Here is a 26,808-nt window from a genome sequence, read left to right as displayed (position 1 = left end):
CCAGAAAGATGCAGCAGTTGGCACCTGTGTTTCGTCATCATCAGAGACGTGCTGAGGTGGTATTCCCATGTCCTCATCAGGAAATATAAGTGGTTGTGCGTCAGTGCATTCTATGTCTTCCACCCCTGGGGAAGGGCTAGGTGGATGCCCTTGGGAAACCCTGCCATCAGAGTCTTCAAACAGCATAAGAGACTGCTGCATGACTTGAGGCTCAGACAGGTTCCCCGATATGCACGGGGATGATGTGACAGACTGATGGGCATGGGTTTCAGGTGCCACCTGTGCGCTTTCTGCAGAAGACTGGGTGGGAGATAATGTGAACGTGCTGGATCCACTGTCGGCCACCCAATTGACTAGCGCCTGTACTTGCTCAGGCCTTACCATCCTTAGAACGGCATTAGGACCGACCAAATATCGCTGTAGATTCTAGCGGCTACTGGGACCTGAGGTAGTAGGTTCAGTAGGACGTGTAGCTGTGGCAGAACGGCCACGTCCTCTCCCTGCACCAGAGGCTCCACCAACACCATGACCATGACCGCGTCCCTTATTAGATGTTTGCCTCATAGTTAGCGTTCACCAAGCAAAGTAAAAAGTGGTTAAGTCTGTTAAAAATAATTAACCGCCAATAAAAACCCTGATGTAGGGTATTGCACTAAATTATTTTTTTAACTCTATATGACAGCGGTATTTGTGGCCTAAATTTCACAGTAACTTATGCACGTCTAATCCCAGATGTGCAGTATATCAGAGGGTTTTTTAACCCCAGTAAGCAAAAAGCCGTATTTGTGGCCTAAATGTGACACTCACTTATGCACGTCTAATCCCAGATGTGCAGAATATCAGAGGGTTTTTTAACCCCAGTAAGCAAAAAGCTGTATTTCTGTCCTAAATGTGACACTCACTTATGCACCTATAATCCTAAATGTGCACTATATGAAACAGATGTTTTTTTTTTTTCACCCCAGTATGCCCCAGTAAGCAAAAAGCCGTATTTGTGGCCTAAATTTCACAGTCACTTATGCACGTCTAATACCAGATGTGTAGTATATCAGAGTTTTTTTTTAACCCCAGTAAGCAAAAAGCTGTATTTCTGGCATAAATGTGACACTCACTTTTGCATGTCTAATCCCAGATGTGCAGTATATCAGAGGGTTTTTTAACCCTAGTAAGCAAAAAGCCGTATTTGTGGCCTAAATTTAACAGTCACTTATGCACGTCTAATCCCAGATGTGCAGTATATCAGAGGGTTTTTTAACCCCAGTAAGCAAAAAGCTGTATTTCTGGCCTAAATGTGACACTCACTTATGCACCTATAATCCTAGATGTGCACTATATGAAACAGATGGGGTTTTTTTCGCCCCAGTATGAGAAAGCCGTATTTCTGGCCTAAATTTCAGTCAGTTATGCAGCGATAATCCTAGATGTGCACTATATGAAAAAAAGGGTTTTTTTTAACCCCAGTGTCTCAAAGCAGTATTTCTGGACTTGCAGATAGCATGTGCTGGTGCACTATCGTTGCATAAAATGGCTGCCGATTATGTATTGATATTGACTAACTGAAGGAAAAAAAGTTTGTTTTACAGTAGTAGTTGGCTCAGGGCACGCTTAAAACAATTGTGCACTGCACCGACAAAACACATTTGCTGTAGATCGCTGAGTAAAGAAGCAGTTCTTCATAAAATTTCTCCCTGATCTCTCCCTCACAGCAGCTGCAGCCTATCCCTACACTAATCCGAGCAGAGTGACGGGCGGCGCTACGTGACTCCAGCTTAGATAGAGGCTGGGTCACATGCTGCAGTTGGCCAATCACAGCCATGCCAATAGTAGGCATGGCTGTGATAGCCTTTTGGGGCAAGTAGTATGACGCTTGTTGATTGGCTGCTTTGCAGCCTTTCAAAAAGCGCCATAAAATGCGCCAAACACCGAACCCGAACTTTTACGTAAAGGTTCGGGTCCGGGTGCTGAAAAACCTAAAGTTCGGTACGAACCCGAACTTTACAGTTCGGGTTCGCTCAACTCTAGAGAGCAAGCCTCGCAAGCTATTCTCAGGACACCTATAGTGCTGAATGAAGTGTGGCCATGCAAGCATGGTTGCTTTCCCTTCACTTTTGGTGCCCCGTTCTGGAGATAGGTGCAGATCCCATCTCTGGGACCTGCTCCTATCTGAGATTTGTGGCATACCCTAGCGATATGCCATAAATGTTGAGATGGGGCAACCCCTGAAAAGGGAGCTAGGCTGCAATACCAGACACAACCCAGTGTGCCGCTGTTTCTGAAAGAAAGCAGCCATGATTTTCTAATCTGTAAAGGGCTCAGATATTCTGCTTCTTGTTTATAAAGTCAAATAATAAAATTGTGGCTGCCTACAACCACCACTAGGGGGAGCCAAATGCAAATTGTAAAATGCTTATGCCTGTTCATATTCTTATGGTTCATACAGCTAGTATTGAACTCAATGGGAGCTGTAACATTTTGTGGGCAAAGGACTTGCCCAGTGGTTATTGTAGGTAAACGCTATGGCTGTGTGACAATTCTCTATGGGATTTTGGCCCTCTAAATTCAAGTTCTGGGACAAAGTATTTTGGTGCACTTCTCCTTTCTGCTGCCTGAGACGAAAACTAAAACAGCGCCCCCCACATGCCAATTTCTTAACTTAACCCCTTTGCCATAATGAAAGCACTCATTGCCTATGCCTGTTAAGTTGCCCCCTGTTGCCCCTACCTGGTGCTGCCTGAGGCGATCTCCTCACCTGGCCTCATTGGTGGTGCATCCCTGCCCTAAGCAGATGACCACAATAAACAGACAAATAGAACAAATATAGATCCGAGACTAGACCACTTAAATAAATGTGCACCCCTGAATCAATGCAAACCACAGATTACAACCAGAATACAGACCCCTGATTAAACACATATTCCAGAATAAATAATGACCCAGACTAGTCCTCAAAATGAATAAACCCACCCAAAATAACTACAGACCCCCTAAATAGAGACTCCAGACACTTACACAGAACAGCTAACACTCTTCTCTAGGGCTTTGTGCTTCTACTTAGTGACTTGAGGACCTTCACACATATGACCCATGCAGGTCCTTCTGTAATAACAAAACCTGCACATTCTGTACCATTGCACATTGCATTGTATTATGATTTTTGGCAAAAATGAAGCAAAAATAAAATGTGAACTCCTTCCCTCATTTACCCCTGATCCCAGCCCTGCTGTGCAGTTTAGAAGAGCAATTGCACAAAACGTGATTTATTGGGTGTATTATCTGTTAATAACCTAAAAGTAATCAAAGCCACACATAGATAAATACAAAAATAACATCTTTATTAATCAATATAACAACGAGTAAAAAATGCCCCCTGGAAGAAGCGCACTTTGCAAAACGTATGTCAGGCTTTCGGCTCTCCCCAAACTGGTTGGTATTTATTACGGGTATTTTGCCTCTTGTATTTATGCTCAGGGTGTGGTTGGTTGTTGGCTGTGTTGGGTGTCGGCCATGCCACCACATATACCCTGCTATACCCAGTTTTTCACACAGTGAATTTTGCTGTTCACATTGAGTTGCAGAGAGAAATTTTTCCTGGGATAAGGGATGATCGATTTATGGGGTAGATGATTTATGTTCATTGTTACCCCACTATCAATACCTGGCATCCCCATGCAACTGCTATTGTATTTTACCTCATTAATCAGTACTTTCTGTGTTGGATTAACTGGTAATACAATATGTCTGAAGTTATGATTATATACCTATGAAATATTTATTACCACATATTAACTCTTTGGGGTTTGCCATTGTTATATTGATTAATAAAGATCTTATTTTTGTATTAATCTATGTGGCTTTGATTACTTTTAGGTTTTCTGATATGATCCCACACATGTTTTGTTATATTGTGTATCTATGTATTATCTGTTGTGGTCATGCTCTGTATGATGGAAATAGATTATAATATTATATCCTTGTTCTCTCTTTTCTTCTCTATGGATCTCTCCTGACATTTCCAACCATTTTGTTTTCCCTACCCCCACACAGAGGGTGACTGTCCAAACCCAGGGATTCCTCTTGGGGCCACAAAAGTAGGTACTTCCTACAAGATTGAAAATAAAGTGAAGTACGAATGCGAGAAGGGGCTGCAGATGTTCGGCTCGAAGGAGAGAGTATGTATGGAGAGCAAGCACTGGTCCGGAGCTGAACCGTCCTGCAGATGTAAGATGCTTTACTGTATTCAGTATGTCCATGTATGGCACCAATATGTAGGTCGTCAAACACTCTTAAAGATTTCTTATGCATTTCTTTCTCCATGGTTACAGACTTCAAGCAAGCCCTGTGTGTAGTCTGATTGTTTAGATATGTATTAGGCTACTTTCGCCAATGCATCAAAGAAATCTGGTAGGTTGTTCTGGCAGAAAAGATCCTGCCGAAGTTTTCTGGATCTGGTATAACCGGATAGTGCCGTGTACCCCCCGGACCCTATTGACTATATTGGGATATGTCTGGACACAAATTACTGCATGCAATGTTTTTTGTCTGGCCGAATCTAGGCATATTAGCCGGGGAGCGACCTGTTCCCTGACGCCCCCCATTATAGTCAATGTGTTCTGGTGTGTGCCAGATCCAAAGAACTCCGGCAGGCGGTTCTCTGCCAGAACATGACGCATGTGTGAAAGGGAGGTATTGGTCTACCAGGATTCCATTCTTTAGGTAACATGTAAAAGGTCCCCCTTATAGGATTATCTGGTATAAGGTCCAGGATGATGGGTGAAGTCCTTTATAATATGTGTAAGTTCCTCTGCGTAGGTGCTCCTTAAGTTGGGTGGGATATTGCTTGTGCGCTTCTTGTTCATAATCACTACAGTGCCACCTTTATCCGGTGGTTTGAAGAGGATATCTTTATTGGATTGCAATGATTTTATTGCTTTCCTTTCTTCTACACTGAGATTATGTTACTTTGTGGTGTTTGTCCAAAATATCAGATTTAACTTTTTTTTTTTCCCGAAGCAGTACACGTATTCGTCCAGATTTTGGTTATGTCCAGGTTGTGGGGTCCAAACTATCGTTGTCCTTTTTGTTGACATTTCTTGTTCCGCCTCCGCCTTGTCATGAAAGTATTGTTTCAGCCGTAATCTGCAGATGTTTCCGCAGATTAGGGTTGAAATAATTTTTCATAAGAAAGCACAGCCTCTGAGCTGCAATACTAGACATGGCCAGTACATAAGAGTCTAAAGGTCTCTTTACACGGGACGACAGAGGAGCAGATTGTTGGAAGGAAGCGTAATAAGTCCCGTGTAAAAGGGACCTAAACACCGCCATATGATTGCTAACTAGCTTTCCTATAAATGCTCGTTAACGATTATCTTTAAGATTCTCGGCCTTTGTAAAGTGGCCTTAAACGGGTTATTCAAAACTATAAACTGCCCCCCCTCCATGTGCCAGGCCCCTCACACGGAAAATACTTACCCCGCTCCCTGCGACGCTCCTGGTCCCCGCCTGCCATTGGCTGCTCCCCCCTGACACCAAATGTTTTCATCGGCGCACGGGGGAGAAGCAGCAGCGGCGGTGCGAGGACCAGGAGCGGCGCGGGAGTAATTATATTACATGTGAGGGGCCCGGCACATGGGAGGGCAGTTTATAGTTTCGGATAACCCCTTTAACCTAGCCTTCTAATCTCATAAAATCCATTTAACTACAGAAGTGAGATGTCCCGGCTGATTTTTGAAGATGACTGAGTCTCTGTCTTTCGTAGATTGGTATACGTTTGATTCTCCAAAGGAAGTGGCGGAGAACTTTGCTTCTTCTCTTTATGAAACGGCTGAATCTTCGAACCTGAATATAACAGACGGTATGAGAGCATTATGTAACACCCCAGAGTTGTGTTACTACACACCTTTACCTCGCTACTATCTTTTAAGCGCCTCTTATAATGTCATCTGATGTAATTTATATTATGTCCTTCAGAAATGTGCATAAAGCTATGTTAAATGTAATGGTTCATGTAATTAGCCTGGTATACCAGCAGGTGCCAGCAACTCATTGGCAGGGAGAGCTTATTGTTTAGTGTATCTGAGCTACTATCTTCTAAGCGCCTCTTATAATGTCATCTGATGTAATTTATATTATGTCCTTCAGAAATGTGCATAAAGCTATGTTAAATGTAATGGTTCATGTAATTAGCCTGGTATACCAGCAGGTGGCAGAAACTCATTGGCAGAGACAGCTTAGTGTTTAGTGTATCTGAGCTGGAATGGTTTATTCCAGCTTGGCTCCCCCTGTGTGGAGAAGTGGGCTGGGCCCACATCCTGCATGTACGGAGGAGTAGGAAGTTAGAGTCAGTGCCAGCTACCCCCTGCTAGGGGAAGGCTGTGTGATAGTGTTCAGGAGAACCCCTTCTTATGGAAGACAGCAAGGACATAGTCTCGGCTGAGACGTGTCCATATACCCAGTCTGAGCACCTTCAGCTCTGCTGGATGAAGAGAGCAGAAACTACAGCCAAACTCCAAAGTTCCAGGAAGAAAGCATCCCCTGAGAATCCATCTGTGAGATAAGTCCAGAGTCCTAGGAGAAGCCTATTCCTCCTCAGCTAGTCTGTCCCCACACAGCAGAAGTTACAGATAAGTGCAGAAGCTAATCCTGCCACAATTACAGAGCTACAAAGCAGACGTTTATCCTGCATGCTCCACATTTAAAGCAGAAGTACTCATTCCTGCCAATCATTGCCAAAACCTGCTGTGACCGATAGACCAATAGAGATAGCCTTGCGGTTCGCCCGGCGGTTGTTTCGCGGCGAACTTTGCGTGTTTGCGATTTGCCGAACATATGGCGATATTCGCGCCCGCCATATTTTTTTACCTTGTGAAGAACTTTGACCCATGACACACCCATCAGGTGGTACAGGACAGCCAATTGAGACGTTTCAGCACATGGACACACCCCCACCCTCTAAAAAAAACTGTTCTGGCAGACATTTTACATTCAGTTTTTTCCCTGTGTAAGGAGAGGTTGCTGTGTGGAGCAGGGACAGGCTGTTAGGGACACCAAACGCTAGCTAATAGGGCCACAAAATTCCTTTTAAGGACTGGTATAGGTGTGCTATCGATAGGTATGACTTACTGAGGGGTGTAATATACTTATAAAATACTTTCTAACAAAAAATTTGCTCGAGGATTCAGGAGTATACAGAACTCAACATTTCCCCTTTGCTTAAAAGGGTTAAAAATAAAATAAGTACCTGGCAAAAACTACTGATGCGGCAGGCTGATCGAATTGCTATTATTAAGATGGTCTTGTTACCTCAAATTTTGTACGCTGTATCTTCTTTCCCTGTGTGGATAGGGGACCATTTTTTTAATGCATTGGAAGGATTGATCAATGACCTCATATGGGGGAGAAAAAGGGTTAGGATGAAACAAAAATATTTGTGGTTAGATAAAGAAGATGGTGGCTTATCCGTCCCCTGCTTTCGAGGCTACTATTATGCATCCCAGCTACAGTGGTTAATGATGGAGGATGACAGATTACGCTGCTATTTGGTGGGTGAGTTCGAAAGTCTCCAATATAACATCTTTAGTTTCCTAGAAAGTGGGATTATAAAAATAAAGGGAAGGAAGTGTCTAATTAGTAATATGATGCACTTAATATGGGTTAATGTAAAAAAATTATTATTTTTTAATTTTTTTATAAATCTTTTGTATGTGAAATGAAACAACGATAAGGATAGAAATACGATGTTGTCAACGATAATCATGTAATATTTATTGTTTGTATTTTTGTTTTATTGTTTCTCTTTTTCTATACTGAAAATGAAAATAAAAATATTTATAATAAAAAAAAGAAGAAAAAAAGAAAGTATATTATAGTGCAATTGCATTGTGCAGCAGTTATGTGCGATACTGCAGCCACACAGAGTGCCAAACGCTATTGGAACAAATAATTTCTACTGGTGTGATTTACCAGTTGACCCCCCCAAAAAAATGATTGAAGCACGGGTGTTATATACCAATAATAAAGTTAGAAAAAATGGAAGATGCACTCCTCAAAGGGGGAGGTGCCGTGGTTATAAGGGTGACGATCCACTAATAGTCAATATGAATGAAACCACACACTCTTAAAGTAGTATGGAAAAGTAGATTTAATTAAATGCTCCTTAATACCAAGTAGGTATATATCTCAGGAATGCAATCTCCCGGTCTAGCGTCCTCCACGTGGGACGCCACCGTTTACATACACACTTCTCCTAATTAAGCGATGAGTTGATAAAGGTCTAACGGACCGAAACGTCTCCCCAAGCAATCGCAACACTAAGTGCCTCATCTATAACACATATGGAGATTTGTTCATAATTTAGAATTTTTTAGATTTTTTCTTATTTCGAAATAATAATTCTTGATTGCATTCCTGAGATATATGCCTACTTGGTATGAAGGAGCATTAAATTAAATCTACTTTTGCATACTATTTTGAGAGTGCGTGGTTTCATTCATATTGAATATACCAATAATATACTTTCTGTATAGTGCATTTGGGTAGTGCAGCATTTGTTTGCGGTTTTGCTGAGTTAACGCAGCTACACAGAGTGACAAACGCTATTGGAAACAATAATTTCTACTGGTGTGATTTACCAGTTGCCCCCCCAAAAAATTGCTGTGATGTCACAAGTTCTCACAACAATACTTAGTGCACCAATCACTAATATCTCATGAGAACTTGTAAAATGTGAAGTTGTGTGTATCGCGAAAAAAAACAAACGCATCATTAGGGATTTTTGCAATAGCGCTTTTTTTAAAAACACTCGATCTGCATATATAGCAATTGTTCTAACATTCATGTGAAATGTAATGGGAGGGAAGGGATGCAAATGAGCTCTTAACAAGCTCGGCCTCTATTGCTACCAGATGTAAGGCAGCTATCCTATAAGTCAATGTTCAGCTCCTAAAATAAGCCTTGAGACATCACTTGGATATTAAATAAGCCAGCACCTCATCTGCAGACAGCTGTTTCGGGGTGATTGACCCTCATCAGTGCAGAGCAGAGAGTACTGGCTTAACTGGGTGAGAGGCCTGTGTCCGGGTCATGTTGTAATCAAATACACTGCTTTAATGTCAAATTACTTACAGTGATCAGAAATTCTTCCTCAACGTCGCGAAAATTGTTGCCAACAATCTTTTCTGATCGCATCCAACTTCAGTCTGGTGGAAACCAGTTGCTGTAGTAGGCCGCGCCTATTTTGCACATGCGAATACGTGAAAATTACATTGCCGATATTTCGCATTGAGAAATTATGAATGGAGATCGCAAATTCGAATAATACAAGTAGTAAGAGGGTATATGTTTCGTCAAACTAAAAGTGACAGGTACCACGCCCCCTTTTATACAGATAACCCCGCCCCTTTTATATTGATTGATATTGTTTGATATCAAATTTATAGTGTTTGATATAAAGTTTATACCGCTTGATATTAATTTTATATCGCTTGATATTGCTTGATATTAAGTTTATCGCTTGATATTAAATTTATAGTGTTTGATATTAAATTTATAGCGCTAGCTATTAAAATTTATAGTGTTTGCTATTAAAATTTATAGTGTTTGCTATTAAAATTTATAGTGTTTGATATTAAATTTATAGTGCTAGCTATTAAAATTTCTAGTGTGTGCTATGAAAATTTATAGTGTTTGCTATTAAATTACAGGTTGTTAAGTTTCATTTGATAAAAATCTTTTTGGATATGCCCATTTCTAACACTTTGATAAATTTTTTAATATAAAATTAAGATTTGGACATAAAAAGGCCTATAATAAACATATAAATTCTTATAAAACATAATCTAACTTTTTGAAAGACAGCAACTACTTAATGTGTAAACACAAGGTTTTTGATATAAAAGCCAACCTCTTTGATATGCAGTTATATCAAATTATACAGATTGATAAGTTTCATTTTGATAAAAAATCTTTTTGGCTATACCCATTTATAACAGTTGATAAGTTTTTGATATAAAATTAAGATTTGGGCATAAAAACGGCTATAATAAACATATAAATTCTTATAAAACATAATCTAACTATTTGTGAAACAGCAACTAATGAATGTGCTAATAGTTGCAACATTTTGTGGTTTACAACAGGACCCCAGCCTATATAAACATGACACATTCTGGGCATGGTTAGCACAGAGATACGTATGCACATACAGGCATAGGTCCCTAAGGCATTAAACACATCAAAAGGTAAGCACCATTTGGCTGTTGTGCTTTTAAATCTTTCACTATTTATTGAATATGAATTATGTTATCTGTATCTATGTAACTGATTATTTATAGGGGCGTAATGCGTCACTAACTAAATGTCTTTTTCTTTTACAGCAGACAAATATTGCTATATTTTAAATAACAATATACATTTTGTTTAGATGGATTCTTACCAAAATTTATGGGGAGATAACAGTATACCCGATGCACAGATGCTTATCGCGGGCGATGATTTCTATGATTCGTACATTAGCGGCGGTGGGGGACAAATGTTTTCAGACGATTCGCCCAGTATGGCGCTAGCTCATACTGATATTTCAAGCAAACCCGATTACAATCCGACGTCTCCTTGCCTGGCCGGTAAGTATAACCATCTTATGCTTTTATTACGTATATAGTTTTAGAGCTCGTTATATTTCATGAACGTTTTGTTACAGACACACAAATCCGCGACATTTTAAGAATTGTGAACAGACGTTGAGACTGAAAATACAGAACATTCAAACATTGAAGTTACGAGCAACAACAATTCTGACACGCTAAAGGAGAACGATCCGTCGCAAGTTATCGATCTCACAACCCCAGGGCGCCCTGAAATGAAACAGACGACAAGGCTCGATCGGCTTCTTTGATGTTGGCTGTTTTAAACATTATCTATACTTCTAATACACTTTTTTAAAATGCAGCGCTGGAAAGAAAAGTGTATACAATTGATGACATCGCGACACGCTCCGATGAGGCCCTACAAAAGCGTAGCAAGCGGGGCAAAGAGCGTAAGGCCCAAAACGCATTGTTGTTGTAACATATTTTAAACAATGTCTATAAGTCTAATACTTTTTGTTAAAATGCAGCGCTGAAAAGAAAAATGGCCACGGCCGGTATCTCCAAAGCGGTGTCAAAGAAATCTAGCACAACAGGTAAGGCGCCCTCTACAGCCGCGCAAACAACAATGTGTCTAACTTTTAAGCGTGTATAAACAATGGTGTCTAATCAAACCTTGTAATTTAAAGTTTTTCAGATGCCTGGTAGTGGCGCAAGTGTCAACAGAACTGTTTCATTCCCAGAACCACCAGAGTTGGGCACCAACGCCCGTGACAGTTGGCTGACGGAAAATCCCGCATTGCCGACTATCCGCTGCCCTGATGCCCGTAAGTTAATATTACACTGTGCTCTGTTTTAATTAGGCCCGCTTCAAGTTCTTAACACGTACATCTTGCTGCTGTTCTTTAAATTTTTAATAAAAGTCATAATGACATCTATCTATCTATCTATATCTATCCATTTATATATCTATGTCTCCATACATCCAAATATCCCAACTATCTAAATTCTATCAAATTATCTATCTATCTATCTATCTATCTATCTATCTATCTATCTATGTCTCTATGCACCCAAATACCCCCACAACTATCTAAATTCGATCAATTTAGCTATTTATCTATCTATATTTCTAGCTACATATATATGGATCAATTACCTATCTATATTTCGCTGGTGGTGGGGTTGTTTTAATTAGCGAGCTTGAAATTCTTAATACTTATATCTTAATGTTTGTCTTTAAATTTCTTTCACAATATTTTTATTAAATTTTTAAACAAAGTGATACAGGCATTAGAAAATAGCAGCTTGTACAGACATCATGACATTTTCTCCATTGAATGCCCGCATCAGGTTAGGGACATGGTGGGAGGGACATAGGGAAGATAAATAAAAACAACAAAATAATAACAACAACCTGTCCATGGTCCATACTAATGCCCCCTTTACATTTATGACATATGCGTGAACGGTATTCATAGCGCTCACCTGGTGACTCAAGGGTCTGACAATGGTCTCCAGCCTCCTATGCACTTATACACTCCTTACAATAACAAATAAGGAACACCTACTCCCAAAGATCTCCCCCAACTCTCTTCTCATCCACTGGCAGATGGAAATTTTTCTTTCCACTTCCCCCAGCTGTTCAAGTAGTGTTTAAACCTTCCCTGACACGAGGCCAAGGTACCTTCCATTTCACAATGAAAGCTGACACGATTGATTATCTCTGAGATGTCCGGAACTTTGTTAGACTTCCAATATTTAGCTATGAGAATTTTGGCAGACGTAAAAATATGAAAAACTATCGTACGATATACCTTTGGCACCAAATGCAACCCATTAAGTAATAAGACCAGATCTGGAGTAAAGGGGAGAGCTAAGTTAAAAAATGAAGTAAGCATGTTAGACACATCCCTCCAAAAATGCTCCAGCTTTGTGCATTCCCAGAATATGTGCATCATGCCCCCCCCCCCCATGCCTCCCACACCTCCAACACAGGTTTAAAACTTCCGGATATATCATTGACAATCTCTCTGGTGTCATGTACCATCTATAGATTATTTTCCTAGTAGCCTCCAAATGATACGAACACTTAGAGTGTTTCTGGGAGAGAGTGAATATATGTTCCCATGCAATTTGATCTGAAGGCATATTCAAATCTTTGGCCCATTTATCTAAACCCGACACAGACTTTATTATAAATTTCAAAGAGTAACCGATACATTTTTGAAGTACCCTTCTCCTTATTGTTTACACTGAAAAAAAATGTAGCAAATAATGAGTTTGGTTTCCCCACTTCTTCTGGTAAAGAATTCAATAATGATCTCAGCCTCAAATATTTATAAAACTCTCTATTGGGGATCTCAAATTTATGAGATATATCAGCAAATTGCAGCATCCCTGAGTCACTCCACACCTCCCCTACCGTTTTAATTCCTTTTTGCCTCCATGAGATAAAGGAAATATCTGGTATCATTTGCTCTATAGCTTCCAATGGTATATCTGACCTATTCATATGAATTAAATCTTTGGCTAGAATTACATTTTTCCACAGCGCTAATCCTGCTTTGATCACTGTTGACTTGGGTTCATTACCTACCGGGTCAATATACAGGCATTGTAAAGCCACCCTAGTATTTTTTACAGCCGACATATTTGTCTCTATCTGCACACATAACGGAGGATCCGGATCCAACAGGCTTTGTCTTATAGGCGTCAAAAGAACTGCGTAGTAATAATGTAGTAAGTTAGGGAAACTAAGACCTCCCAAAGCAATTGGTTTATAAAGAGTATCAGCTGCTACTCTATGCCTAGCATTTTTCCATACAAAGTGTAACAGCAAGGATTGTAATTTCGCTATATATTTTTTGGACACCAAAATTGGAACATTTCTGAACACATACAGAATTTTCGGCAGCACCATCATTTTTATTGTTGCTATCCGACCTACCCACGATATTTCTTTACATGCATATGTTTTAATATCCTCAGTTACTGTACCTATCAGCGGTTCGTAGTTTACTTTAAATAGTTTTTTAGACGGAAATGGCAATTCCACCCCCAGATACGTAATACTATCTTCCGCCCATTTAAACGGGAATTTAGTTTCTATGAATGCCTGTTCCCCTTAACATTAAGTTTGTAGTACGAAACGGCACTAAATTCCTCCAGAATGGATATAACTGCAACTAATGAGCTGGCCGGCTCAGTTAATGCTATGATAACGTCATCCGCAAATAATCCTATTTTATGTTCCGTCCCTCCAACTTGTATTCCCGAAACATTACTTGCTCCCCTGATGTATTCTGCCAGTGGTTCCATGACCAAGGTGAAAATTAGGGGTGATAACGGGCACCCTTGATGAGTTCCATTCGTAATGGGAAACCCCTTAGACATGAAACCAGAAGCCAGAACTTTAGCCGATGGTCTAGAGTACATAGCCAATATTGCTGTTTTTGCTTCCCCCACAATACCAAATTTGTCTAATATTTTCTCCAGATAACCCCAATGGACCCTGTCGAACGCCTTCTCCGCATCCAAAGATAGGAGCAGAGAAGGCGTTCCACGTTGCTCCACCAGTTCAATCAAATCTATGAATCTTCTGGTGCCGTCTGCTGACTGTCTGCCTTTTACAAATCCCACTTGGTCTTTATGGACCAAGCTAGGAAGAATCTCCGCCAATCTCACCGCCAAAATCTTTGCATATAATTTTAAATCTGTATTCAACAGTGAGATTGGACGGAAATTCTCTGGTCTGTCTGGTGACTTCCCAGGTTTTGGCAGTGTGATGATAGTGGCCTCTAGCATTTCAGCCGGGAAGTCCCCTCCCTGTCTCACCTAATTAAAAAGTTTCTTGAGTGAAGGTACCAGATGCTCTTTAAATTCCTTATAATAGCTATTTGTAAGGCCATCCGGACCAGGAGCTTTATTTGGCTTTAAACCTCTAATGGCACTATTTATGTCTTCAACAGTAATTTCTGCTTGGAGAACTTCTAGATGTGACTGGGAAATTGTGGGTAGTTTTACCCCCTCTAAGAATTTATCAATTCCCTCTACAGAGGGTTGGATCGTTGTGTCATTTATTTTAAGATTATAAAGCGACGAGTAAAATTTAGCCATTTCCTCAGCTATCAATTGAGGATCAAAAATTTTTGTACCAGTATCACTAAGTATATAGGGAAGTTTAATTTTGCCTTGCCTCATTTTTAACCTAGATGCCAGTAAGGAACCCGCCTTGTTATCCCTCCCATAATATTGGGCTTTCATCCGCCTGAGCGCCATATCATACTTGTATAAATCCAAGTCATGTAACTCCCGCCTCAGCTCTTTCAATTCTTTCTCACGTGTTGCACAAAACACTTTCTTATTTAGGGAACTAATTTTAATGATAGAATTAACTAGACGTACTCTATGAGCTTCTCTTTCTCTTTTATCTTTAGCTGCTAAACTAAGAAAATGCCCCCTAGCGAAGGCCTTGTGCGCACACCATACCGATTTAATATTAACTTCCCCTGTGTCATTATATATAAAAAATGATTTAATATATCTGTGCGACCCTTCTATATATTTTGCTGAGTGAAGAATCCTCTCATTTAAACGCCATGAGGTGCGGGTGCCTGACTTAAATTGTTCCATAAGTGTAGCATGAACTGGTGCATGGTCAGACCAACTAATGTAACCTATATCACAAGAGATGACTTTAGACATAGTGTTTAAATCAGATAAAATGAGATCAATTCTAGAGTAAGTTTTATGCCTCTGAGAAAAGAAACTATAGTCGCGTTCATCAGCATGTTTGGCCCGCCACACATCAACCAAGCCTTCCTGTTGTGAGACTGAGAATAATTTGGAGGGCGCGTCTTGCTTCTCAGCAGCAGAAGAGTCTAATGCTGGCCACATCAATGAATTAAAATCCCCCATGACTAATAAGGACCCTGATTTGAGACCTGAAACCATGCTAAGTAGTTTGCGGATAAATTTCAAAGGTCCCTTATTTGGCGCATATATTGCTACTAATGTATATGGAATATTATTGATCTCACATATCAAGATAATATACCGTCCCCCAATATCTATTTTTGAGTCAACCAACTTAAATGCCACAGAATCTTTTATGGCTATTCTTATCCTTTAAGGTGGATGAGAACACATGTGGATATTTTTTATGTTTAAATCTATGTGCGTCAGCTGTGACCATGTGCGTCTCCTGCACACACAGGACATCTGAACTATCTAATAACGCATTTTTCCACAGCTGAGATCTTTTGAAAGGACTGTTAAGCCCCTTTGCATTAATGGTAGTAACCTTGATCACCATTTTGACATTAATAACATAAAAATGCTAGTTAGTATGAGCTTCAATTCCCCGTTCCCTGCTATCTCCAGTGAGCCTTGTATACAGCAGACATGCATAATATGATTACACAGTTCCAGACCATGGTGCCTAAAAAAGAACAAAAAATTAAACATATAAAACAAATAAACCTCAACATTTCCATATCTGGACGCCGACAACATTGCGTCCTAGAGGGGGTTGCAATAACCACCAACGACCGATTAAGCCTTACTATGACACAGTATCTGTGTATTTGGCTTTAAAGGAATTAAGTCCTTCACATCTGCATACAACCTCTTCAGGTATCAGGTATACGTCCGCTTATCACTTCAGACCACTCGCCATCTAACTTGGCCCGGAGAAGGAGCCTTGGATCTTTGTGGGATTATTGATGACAGATTCCAATTGTCCAGTAAAGACACCGCCTCATCCACTGACGCTACAAATTTCTTGCCTCTGTATGAAATAAGTAGTTTTGCCGGGAATCCCCATCTGTATTGGACACCATGATGACGTAGAATTTTGGCCGCCTCTTGGAATTCTCTCCTCTTTGCAAGCGTGCAGCTGACAAATCTGTGTATAGGGAAACACCCCTGAATCTATCAGGTAAATCAGGATTTTCTCTGGCAGCAGCCATTAATCTTTCCTTTACGTGATAAAAAGTAATCCGCGCTAGGGCATCCATTGCACCTCAGATGGTAAGCTCTTGGGCTTGGGAATCCTGTGAGCCCCTATCAATAATAGCTCTGATTGTGACAGGTCAAGGTTAATAGGGCCACAAATAAGTCCGTTAAATAAACCTGCAACTCCTCCTGCTTAACCGTCTCTGGAATGCCGCGAAAATGGATATTGTTTCTACGAGAACGGTCCCTCTAAATCAATTACTTTTGCTCTCAGAAACTTTAGCTCCTCTTCTTTCTCATTTGTGTGTCCAACAGGATCATTGTGCGCTCTGGCAAATTCCGCATTTTGTTTTCCAAGTGGGATGTTCTGTGTCCCACATCCATTATCTCCTTTTGTAAAGGCACTATCATTTCTTTAATGTCCGCCTTAGGGACGTCCTCAGGTCCCCCAACAATATAATGAGCATGGATTCGGTTAGGGGGTTATCCCCACTCCTTGTCTCAGAAGTTACTAAGTGCTCCTCCTGAAGTTTTAACAGAGCTGCCTGCTTTGTGCTCCTGGCTATCATTTTGGTCCCAGCGCCATGCCATGCTTCTGTCCCCCAGTACCTGTGATCGCAGCTGCTGTAGCGGCATTCTGTGTGCCGACACTATCACACTGGGATGTAATCCTCTGGATCGCTGGGACTCGATGCTCGCCTGTAGCAAGGGAGAGGCTGCAGGGCTCGTCTGGGTATGTTCAGCCGCGGTGCGTAGGGCCTCGCTTCCACCCGCGCCATCTTGGCTGCCGCTTACCGCCGGGAAGAACTCGGTGAGTTTGGCAGATGCCGGCTTTTTTTTTTGCTTCACCATGCTTCACCGACTTAGTCTCCTGCTGGGGAGAAGTTCAGCTTGCTCGGAGATCTTTAAAAACACGCTTTGAGCTGCTGTATAGGCTTAATGGCACCGGAGCTCAGCTAGTGTGCGTCTTGCTCCATGCGCCGCCGGCCACGCCCCTTTGTCTTTAATTTCAGCCAAAAGAAAAGAAAGCAACAAAGCCAGAGTCATTAAAGAGAGACGGCGAGCAACCACAAAACAGCAGCAGGAACAGTTTACACCGATAGCTGGAGTTCTAACAAAGCCTCGGCCGGTTCTACAGAGTGGTGAGCCAACTAGCGTAATAAATTATATTACAGATTTATGCGACATAACACCGGTAACCAATACGCAAGATGTAATACCTTGTAAAAAGCGCATCACGTTTGATACGCCAGACACAAGCAGTAACGGACAACAGATAAGCGAACCCCAGCAGCGATACGCGCCTCTTGTCCATTCCTGTTATTGCCGGGGTGGAGAGACGTACAACGCATTACGGGATATCGCGAAATGTAATGACAAAATGGCACGCGTAGCGTTGCATTTAAAATATTACGTTAAAGACTCTACGTCTCTAGCGTTTAACAGCCCCAACAAAAATACTGAGGGCCAAATACACGCTATGCGTGACAAATGCATTCGACTGATTACGCATCTTGACGCTCTTGAAAAAGAGCTGCTAGGCAGCGAATGACTAGTGATGACTGGTGGAGGTGGACGCCCTTTTAAAAGCTCAAAAACAACTAAGTGCTAGATTCGAAAGTTAAAACAGGCTATAAAAATCTGTTTTTCAGTTAAACGTTCTAAAATGGCTAGAAAAAAAAGGTGTCGCCGGCGTAACAATACGCCGCCGACGCGTCCGAACAAATTAGATAGCAAAAAAAGACAGGAATGTCGTAACAAGACTGGTGCGGCGGCTCGTCTGAATGCTGGACAAACACATCAGCAATCGCAGACCGCGCAATCGGGGCCCAGCCGTCCAAACAGTTTGCACACTAACAGGCATTCAAATACGCAATCAGCGCGTATTCAGTCCGGCGGCCCACAAAATGGCGACTTGCCCTATAACACGGCTATTACAGACGATCCCCCAGAACCACAAAACGTTAGATCCGTTTATCTAGAACGTGTATATCATCAACAGCGTGACTTAGCAAATTTTAATAGTACCATGTACATGGAACACTTCAGATTCGCTAACCTCAAAGCCATTCGCTCATTTGTTGACGCTCTTGAGGCAATACACGCTGCTATACAGCCGGGTGATTTCATACAATTGCGTTTAGACGGCGGGCGGTGAAACGTTTGATTCGATTTTTTCTAATAGTATTCTAGAGATGGTTTAGAGTCGAAACATTTTTGGACAATATCGCTAACGGCATTACAGAGTAACGCGGAGTGCATAGCGGAAATACACCTAAACTAGTTGTCATCATGTCAGGTGCCGCCGAGGTGGGTCCCGAAGACGTTTGGGCTGTGTCCGCGTATAGTCCGTATTATTGATCGTAAAAAACTACATTTATAAGATTTTAATAATTACGATAATAACGTCTGTCTGGCCGCTAGTATTTAGCGCTATTTTGGAGGGTGCTGCTTTGAGCACGTCGCCTTGTTAGAGAAAGCTTGACAACTGCATAGAGACTTACAAATAGCCGAGGGCATTTGGTGTCTTTTACGGACGTTGCTGAATTTGGAAAAAAAATATAAACATTAAATTAAAATTTTGTACCATAATAGGGGCAGTGGCGTTATTATCACACAGCCCGCACAGCAAAGAAAAGACCGTCTATATATTGCACCATGATAAGCATTATATGGCATAAAAAATCTAAAAGCCTTTATCGGTTTCGACTAGTTTTGCGAAGTTTGTTGCACTGTATACAAACATAAATATCGACACGGTTGTATGTAGTTTTGTAAAGCGTCCAGAGCCCGAATTGTGTTGAACAGTCTAATAACACACTTGCCCGATATGTAGGACGTATTGCCGTTCAGAGGATGTTTTGAAACACATAGAAACCTGCACTTAGTGATAAAGCTCTTTGTAAGAAAACTTTTGGCGGCTTTTGGTACAAATTATAGACTGCGGCGATGAGCACAAATGTAGCGGTTTAAAATGCATCCATCTGCGGTGGCAGGGTTGACAAATTTGACGACCATGTTTGTTACATGTAGCCATACAACCCCAAAAAAATGACTGACAAGTATATCTTTTACGATTTTGAATGCATGCAAGAAACAGGCGTGCACATACCCAATTTCATTTACGCAACCACACTATACGCCCCAAACTCCTGGCAATTTAGCGGAAAATCCTGTACGCGGGACTTTTGCCGACGGTAAGTTTTCGGGTTACACGTTTATAGCGCACAATGCAGGACCTACGACGCTTATTTTGTTTTACAGGAGTTGATTAATGAAAAATTTAAAATTGATATTATAAATCAAGGATGTCGGTTAATGTGCGTTACCCTGAAGGACTTAAAAAATTGATTCATAGACTCGCTGAATTTCATGCCTATGAAGCTCAGCAAGATGCCCGAGGCTATGGGTTTTCAGCGCCAAGGGTCACTTCCCGCATTTTTTCAACACAGCAGAAAATCAAAACTACATAGGCGGCCTACCGCCGCTAGGTGTTACGGCGTCGAAGCACATGATAGCCCGGTGAGCAAAAAGAATTCACAGATTGGTACGAGAAACATAAAAATTACACCTTTAATTTTCAGGAAGAGTTAAAAGCTTACTGTAAGCAGGATGTGAGGTTTTGAGAAGGGCTTGTGAGTGTTACAGGGACACGATTATGGCTATGACGGAACATAGTTCTGCAATACATTAAACGTGAAAAGAAATACAGAACAGTCACTAAATGTATTGATCCGCTCCAACTTATCACATTGGCATCCGTGTGCATGGCTATGTATCAGTTTAAATTTTCTACCCAAAAATACCATAGCGATTGTCCCGACAGATAATTACCACAAGACCCAGAAACGCTTTTCAACACCCGCTATACAGTGGCTCATGTACCTTGAACATGCTGAAGCATTTCTATACAACACGCGTTAAGGGAGGTGAAAAAAAGGTCGGTAAATATTTTTTAGACGGGTATGCTTTGTTAACGGTAAACACACCGCTTTTGAATTTCAGGGCTGTTTTTATCACGGTGTCCTGTGTGCTATAACGATCAGGACAGCAACGAACTTACTAAAATGTCCTACGGGCAGCTATACCAATCTTTCCTAGGTCAGGAAAAGCCGGACTACACAGACAAGGCGTTACGGTCCGTGTCCTGTTGGAACACGAGTGGCGGGAAATGATTTCAAACGATTCGGGGTCAAAGACTTTCTGATTAAAATGAAATTCCCGACTCCTTTGGATCCTCGTGACGCGTCTGTATCCTTTTTGTTAATAAAACTAAGACGTACCCTGTAGGACACCCAAAAATCATTTATGATCATTTTGGATACATCAAAAAATACTTTGGCATTGCCCGAGTTAAAGTGTACCCGCCCAGAGATTAATTTTTCCGGTCCTGCCTGTAAAGCTAAATAAAAAACTAATGTTTCCTCTATGTTACACATGTGCCTTGAACTGTCTGAAAGACATTTGCAGCCACACAGACGATGAGCGTTCCCTAAACCGGTACATGGTGCACCATAGAACTAGTTTTAAGCTGTTGAAAAAGGTTACAGGATTGCCGAGATCTACGAGATCTGGCATTTTCCGAACACAACAGACTATCTGTTCGCCCCGTACATCAAATTACACCTCAGAGATAAACAGGAGGCTTCCGGTTATCTCAGTTGTGTAAAACGGATTCTGAAAAAAACGGCTTACATAGCGGCATTTTTAAAAAAAGATGTCTGCTTGTGTTCTGATAAGATAGCTGTAAACCCAGCAAAAAGACAAATTTCAAAACTGTTCCTAAACTTTGTGGGTAAGTTTGGACAGCGTTCTAACTTGTCACGTACCAGCATTAGTCACGGACCCTGACGAACTTTTCAAATTAGCTTTTGTGCCATACTACGACCTCTCCGAGGTTAATTTCATCAATGACGATACGGCGTTAGTCAATTGGCGCTATGTAAAAGAGCGCTACACCCACAACAAAAACACAAACCATTTTATAGTCTGTTTTACAACCGCCTATGCCAGACTCGAATTATAGAAGCTCCTAGACAGGCTGCAGGAACGTTGCCTTTATCACGACACAGACTCCGTCATATTCGTGAGTAAGGGGGCTGCATGGACGCCACCCTTGGGTGACTTTCTCGGTGAACTAACTAGTGAAATACCCGACGACGCCCACATTACCGAGTTTGTATCCGCTGGCCCAAAGACTTGCGGCTACAAACTTAACAACAGTAAAACCGTATTGAAGGTTAAGGGTATAACACTCAATGTCGCTAACACACGGCTTGGTTAATTTTGACAGTTTAAAAGACCTTGTGTTGATTACTCACACAACACCGACCCGAGACACAGAAAACATAGGTATCGAACAAGACGGCATTTCAGAAATAGGAAGCGTTTGACCATAGAGACAAGACCGCTACGTAGAAACGCAAAAGTGCGTCTACACAAAGAGACAGCTGACGGCTGACTTTTACAACGCTGCCTTTTGGCTATTAAACATGCCTGCGCAATTTCAACATCCTTTTTCGTGTATTCTAGCAGGACCCTCAAATTCCGGAAAGAGTTTTTTTGTTAAAAATGTATTAATGCACAAGGATACGTTAATGTCGCACAAACCTGATAATGTCATTTGGTTTTACGCATGTTGGCAGAAATTGTATGATGAACTAACCCGTTTGTTTACAAATATCAGGTTTATCGAGGGGGTCCTGCAAAATTTTACAGACGCTGAGCTATTTCCAACGGATAAGGTAAATTTGGCGGTTGTTGATGATCTTATGGAGGCGGCTTGTGAAAATCTTGAAATGCAAAACGCATTCACCAAATACGTACACCACAGAAATTTGAGCATTATGTATCTCGTTCAAAACGTTTTTTGTCAGGGTAAGAAAAGCCAAACCATAAATTTAAACACTAAATACATGGTCCTTTTTAAGAACCCTCGTGATAAATTACAGGTTATTACGTTGGCTCGGCAGATGTACCCCGGTAAAACACGTTTCTTTTCAGAAGCTTTTGAAGATGCTACACACAAGCCTTACGGCTATTTACTTGTAGATTTAAGATCTGACACGCCTGAGGACCTGCGACTCAGAACCGGTCTGTTTCCACCAGCTCTGCCGGTGGCTTATGTGTGCAAACAGAAGCTCTAAAATGAGGTATCTCACATCTTTACGGTTATTTTTGTTAGCTGCACTGGTGCTGTAAGGATGTCGAACAGGATCCGGTGTAATTGGGGTCTTTTAAAAGCATTAGTCAAAACAAATCTGAAGGCCCGAAAATCAATATTACGTAATGCCAGTAATGATTTGATATCGGCTATTGGCGAGATAGCGCTCAACATCCTTAAAGGAAAGATACCTCTTAAAGAGCGCCAAAAAAATATATTGAAAAAATGGCGTAGGGGCTATAAAGAAATTAAGCGATAAAAAGTACTCCATTAAAGGGAAAGAAGCGCATTGTGAACCAAGCGGCGGTTTTTATAGGAGCTTTGCTCGGTTTTGCAATACCTTTAATCACTAGCCTGATAGCTAATACAGCGGGTGGCTCATAATGCAGTATGCAGAGAAAATGTTCCTGGTTTCCAAAAATGAAATGGACAGGCTTAAAAATTTGTCCGTAGATGCAACAGATATACGCCAAACAACCATACGGCGATTAGATGATGAGATTAGCGAAATACTACACAGAAATGACCTTTCAGATGATGAAAAAATTATGAGATACACATCGTGTTACAGAGGTACTTAATGCTCAACAAACAGTCCGGTAAGAAATGCCTGGTATAACCCTGATTACGCAGCCGCAAACGATCAACAACAATTGTCAAATGCAACCTCAATCAGCACAGATACTAACGAGATACTTGATAGTATTAACACACGTTATAGAAAAAATGCAGAACTATTGTTAAGTAAACTGTACCGCGCTGGTAATAAGCCGTACTGGGAACGCTATGGGTGAGTTCATTTACAAAGAACAAACTGTAACCGGTTCCAACATTATTGACCTGATTTGAACAGCTACCCAGAGTCATGGGCTGCCTAAGATTAAACCTTACGGTTGGGACTATTTTATGGAGACTATCGCACAGCTGAACACCCCGTCAACGGTTATCGGTAATACAAGAACAAGAGAACTTTTTGATAATTTGAAAAAATGGTCGCTGAGTGAGACCTTTGACGAGGCTCGAAGCCCTTTTACCCCTCCAGTGTTATTAACATCGCCTACTGTGTCGACGCGGGGCTCATTATTACCTAAAAAGAGGCTCCCGCCCTTGTTGCAAGCTGCTTGGTTAACGTTGTAAATTTTCTTACTTTGGCGATTGTATATAAACTTTCTTTGTATTAAACAGCTTATAATATTTTTATTTGTTTTACATAAATTTTTACTTTGCATGTATATAAAATTTCTGTGTGTAATGTCTTATAATGTTTTATTTACGCTACATAAACTGTTTTAAATAAAAATGTAGTCTGTTTTTCTTTTTACAATAAATATAATAGCTTGATTATTTAAAATTGTATAAGCAGTTAGGACGTGTTGTTGGGTAGACGCTGTTTAAAACACAGCTAAAATGCCTGCAAAAAGCAAAATATTGCGAAAGCAATACTACACGCCAAAAGCGGTCGGCTCTTATGGGGGCGTTGAATCCTTATTCAGAGAAGTACGGAAATTTGGAACAAGAAAAGACTCTGTAAAAAACTGGTTGAGCAACGAGGATACTTACACATTGTACAAACCTGTTAAAAAATCTTTTACATGAAACAAAGTTATGGTGTCTGATATAGATGCTCAATGGCAGGCAGATCTTGTGTCGATGATGGATTTTTCTAAGAAAATATGGTGTAAAATACCTGCTGGGGGGGAAAGGTCGCTGATATTCTATCTATAATTGCCTGGGTGGTCGGGCCTTTCAAATAAGTCCGGCGCTACCGCTTTTGAGCAGATTATTTAAGTAAGCGGGGCCGAACCCCCCGAGAGCTTCAGACTGATCGGGGCCGTCAGTTTATAAACAAACCTATGAGGCGTCTTTGTGGGAAATCTATAAAATACCTTTTTTAACGTACAAACAACTGTTAAGGCTAAAATGTGGCGCTATCTTAGAGAACAAAACACGTACAGGTACATTGACAAGTTACAAGACTTGGTGTATAGTTATAACCACACATACCACAGAACTATAAGGCGGCGCCCCGTCGATGTGACAAAAGAGAACTCTTTTACCATTTGGAAAAATATCTACGGGTGTTACGATACTATTAAAGTTAAACCGTTATTAAAAATAGGTGACCACGTCAGAATTGTGCGTTATAAGGGGGTTTTTACAGTTGATGCGTCTGTAAACTATGGAGGACGGATCGTTTATCACGCTGCCCTACAACGCCTCCGCCAAACTTTATCCCGAAAACAGCATCGCCGATTACACCACTAAGTTAGCAAAAGCGGTGCATCTTCGTGGCCCTTACGAAGTGGCTTTAGTGGAGATTCAGTATCCACATACGTGGGAAACCTTTGGCCTCGGAGATGGTGTATTCTACGTAGCACAGCGCGCCGAGTCGATCAGTGAGCTTTTTGTTAAATCAGGTTATTATGCCAATATGCACGATCTCATCAAAGCCATTAATAGCAAACTTGAATCTATAAAAATACCTCCCGATCAACTGCGTCTAAGAAACGACGATATTGACAGAACCGTTTATGTACTGAATTCACCAGCCTACAATTTCATGCCTTGTGTGAAGTTGGGGAATATTTTGGGGCTGACGGGGTATTCGCAAGCTCCGTCGCTCAAGAATGTAGACACCGAGCACATCACTCTCCTCTACAAAGGACCCGGCTTACCTGTTTTAGAACATCATGTTGGCGGTATAAAGGGGCTTGCTCTAGTTTCATCAAAAGAGAAAAAAAATTAATTCCGATATTAAAGCTGGTTTTTATACATTATTTGTTTGTACCGATATCATCCAACATCAACTTATTGGCGATAGTTACGTACAACTTTTAAGAACTGTCGAGTTAGGCGGTAAAAATGGTGATATAGTCACGCAAAAGTATCACCGGCCTGACTATATACCTGTTTGTAAACATCGTTTTGACACGGTTACAATATCGATACTCACGGATCAGGCTAAACCTGTTAAATTCAAATACGGTAAGACTATTGTGCGATTACACTTTAGACCGCGCGCTGTGACGACGCATTAAAATGTTGTCCCAGACAGTGTACGGTGACCCAGACGCATTTACGCATTATTACATAACGCAAGCCGGTCATGGCTTGGATGGATTTCACGGTTCTGAATTCATGCATGGTTCTGGACTCGCCGGGTTATTTAGGGGTATGTTCCGACGTGTCGTTCCCCTATTTAAGAAAGGTGTGGAGCTTGTAAAACCGCACGTGAAAACAGCCGCCCGTAACATTGCTAAAGACGTCACTACGGCTTCGACCGCCTTTATGGATCGTATAAATAGGTCGGCGCAGCGCCAGGAGGGCTCTGGTGTCGTACAAATACGTAAAAAAAACGCGTAAAAGAAAACGTGAACGCGCTGCCATTGTCTTACCAACTTTTATGAATAAAGTAACAAAACCTAAGAGACGTCGCCGCCAGAAAACAAGAAGTCGTTCACCGAGTGACATCTTCTAGTCACCTGCGATGGCTTTCGTGCATGACGCCTCCGCCGAGTACGCCAAATCAGAGTTGGATATCTTTCAAATACCGCCTACCCAAACAAGCATTGAAAAATCGCTTTATGTAGAGGTACAGCCAATCGCATCAATCACTGACAATGCCCCTTTGGAATTCTACATCACGGGCAGCGGTGAATATTATTACGATCTTAACACCTTGTTACACGTTGTTTGCAAAATCGTTAGCCTGATAACACACCCATACCCAAGGCTCCCGCGTTGCACTTATTAACTACCCTATAGCGAGTCTTTTTAATCAACTGGATATAACGCTCGGCGACACGTTGATTTCAAGAAGCAACAACCTTTATACGTATAGAGCGTATATAGAGTCCCTAATAAATTATAATTCACAAACTTTAGCGTCCCAATTTACAGCCAGTTTATTCTATAAAGACACAGCGGGACATCATGATGACAGGGTTCTCGACGGGCGTAATGATGGCTTCAGCAGGAGAGCAAAGTATTCAGCCCGATCTAAGAGTGTTGAATTAATGGGCCCCATTTACGCCAATATATTTAATCAACCAAAGTTAATACTGAACGGTTTAGACCTAAAGATAAAATTGACCAGAAACAAAGACACTT

General features: G+C 41.2%; 1 protein-coding gene across 1 annotated transcript in view; it reads left to right on the top strand.

The window, feature by feature from the left end:
- Positions 1–26,808, top strand: part of LOC120977484 (complement factor B-like) — a 160,659-nt gene that overhangs the window by 36,787 nt on the left and 97,064 nt on the right. Inside the window, exons 4-5 of the mRNA XM_040405448.1 lie at positions 4,045–4,218; positions 5,756–5,851. Coding sequence (XP_040261382.1) covers positions 4,045–4,218; positions 5,756–5,851 — 270 coding nt within the window. The remainder of the gene's footprint in view (positions 1–4,044; positions 4,219–5,755; positions 5,852–26,808) is intronic.

This window comes from Bufo bufo, chromosome 8 (genome assembly GCF_905171765.1).
Source record: "Bufo bufo chromosome 8, aBufBuf1.1, whole genome shotgun sequence".
In the NCBI taxonomy this organism is placed as follows: domain Eukaryota; kingdom Metazoa; phylum Chordata; class Amphibia; order Anura; family Bufonidae; genus Bufo; species Bufo bufo.
This window is presented reverse-complemented; position numbering and strand designations above follow the sequence as displayed.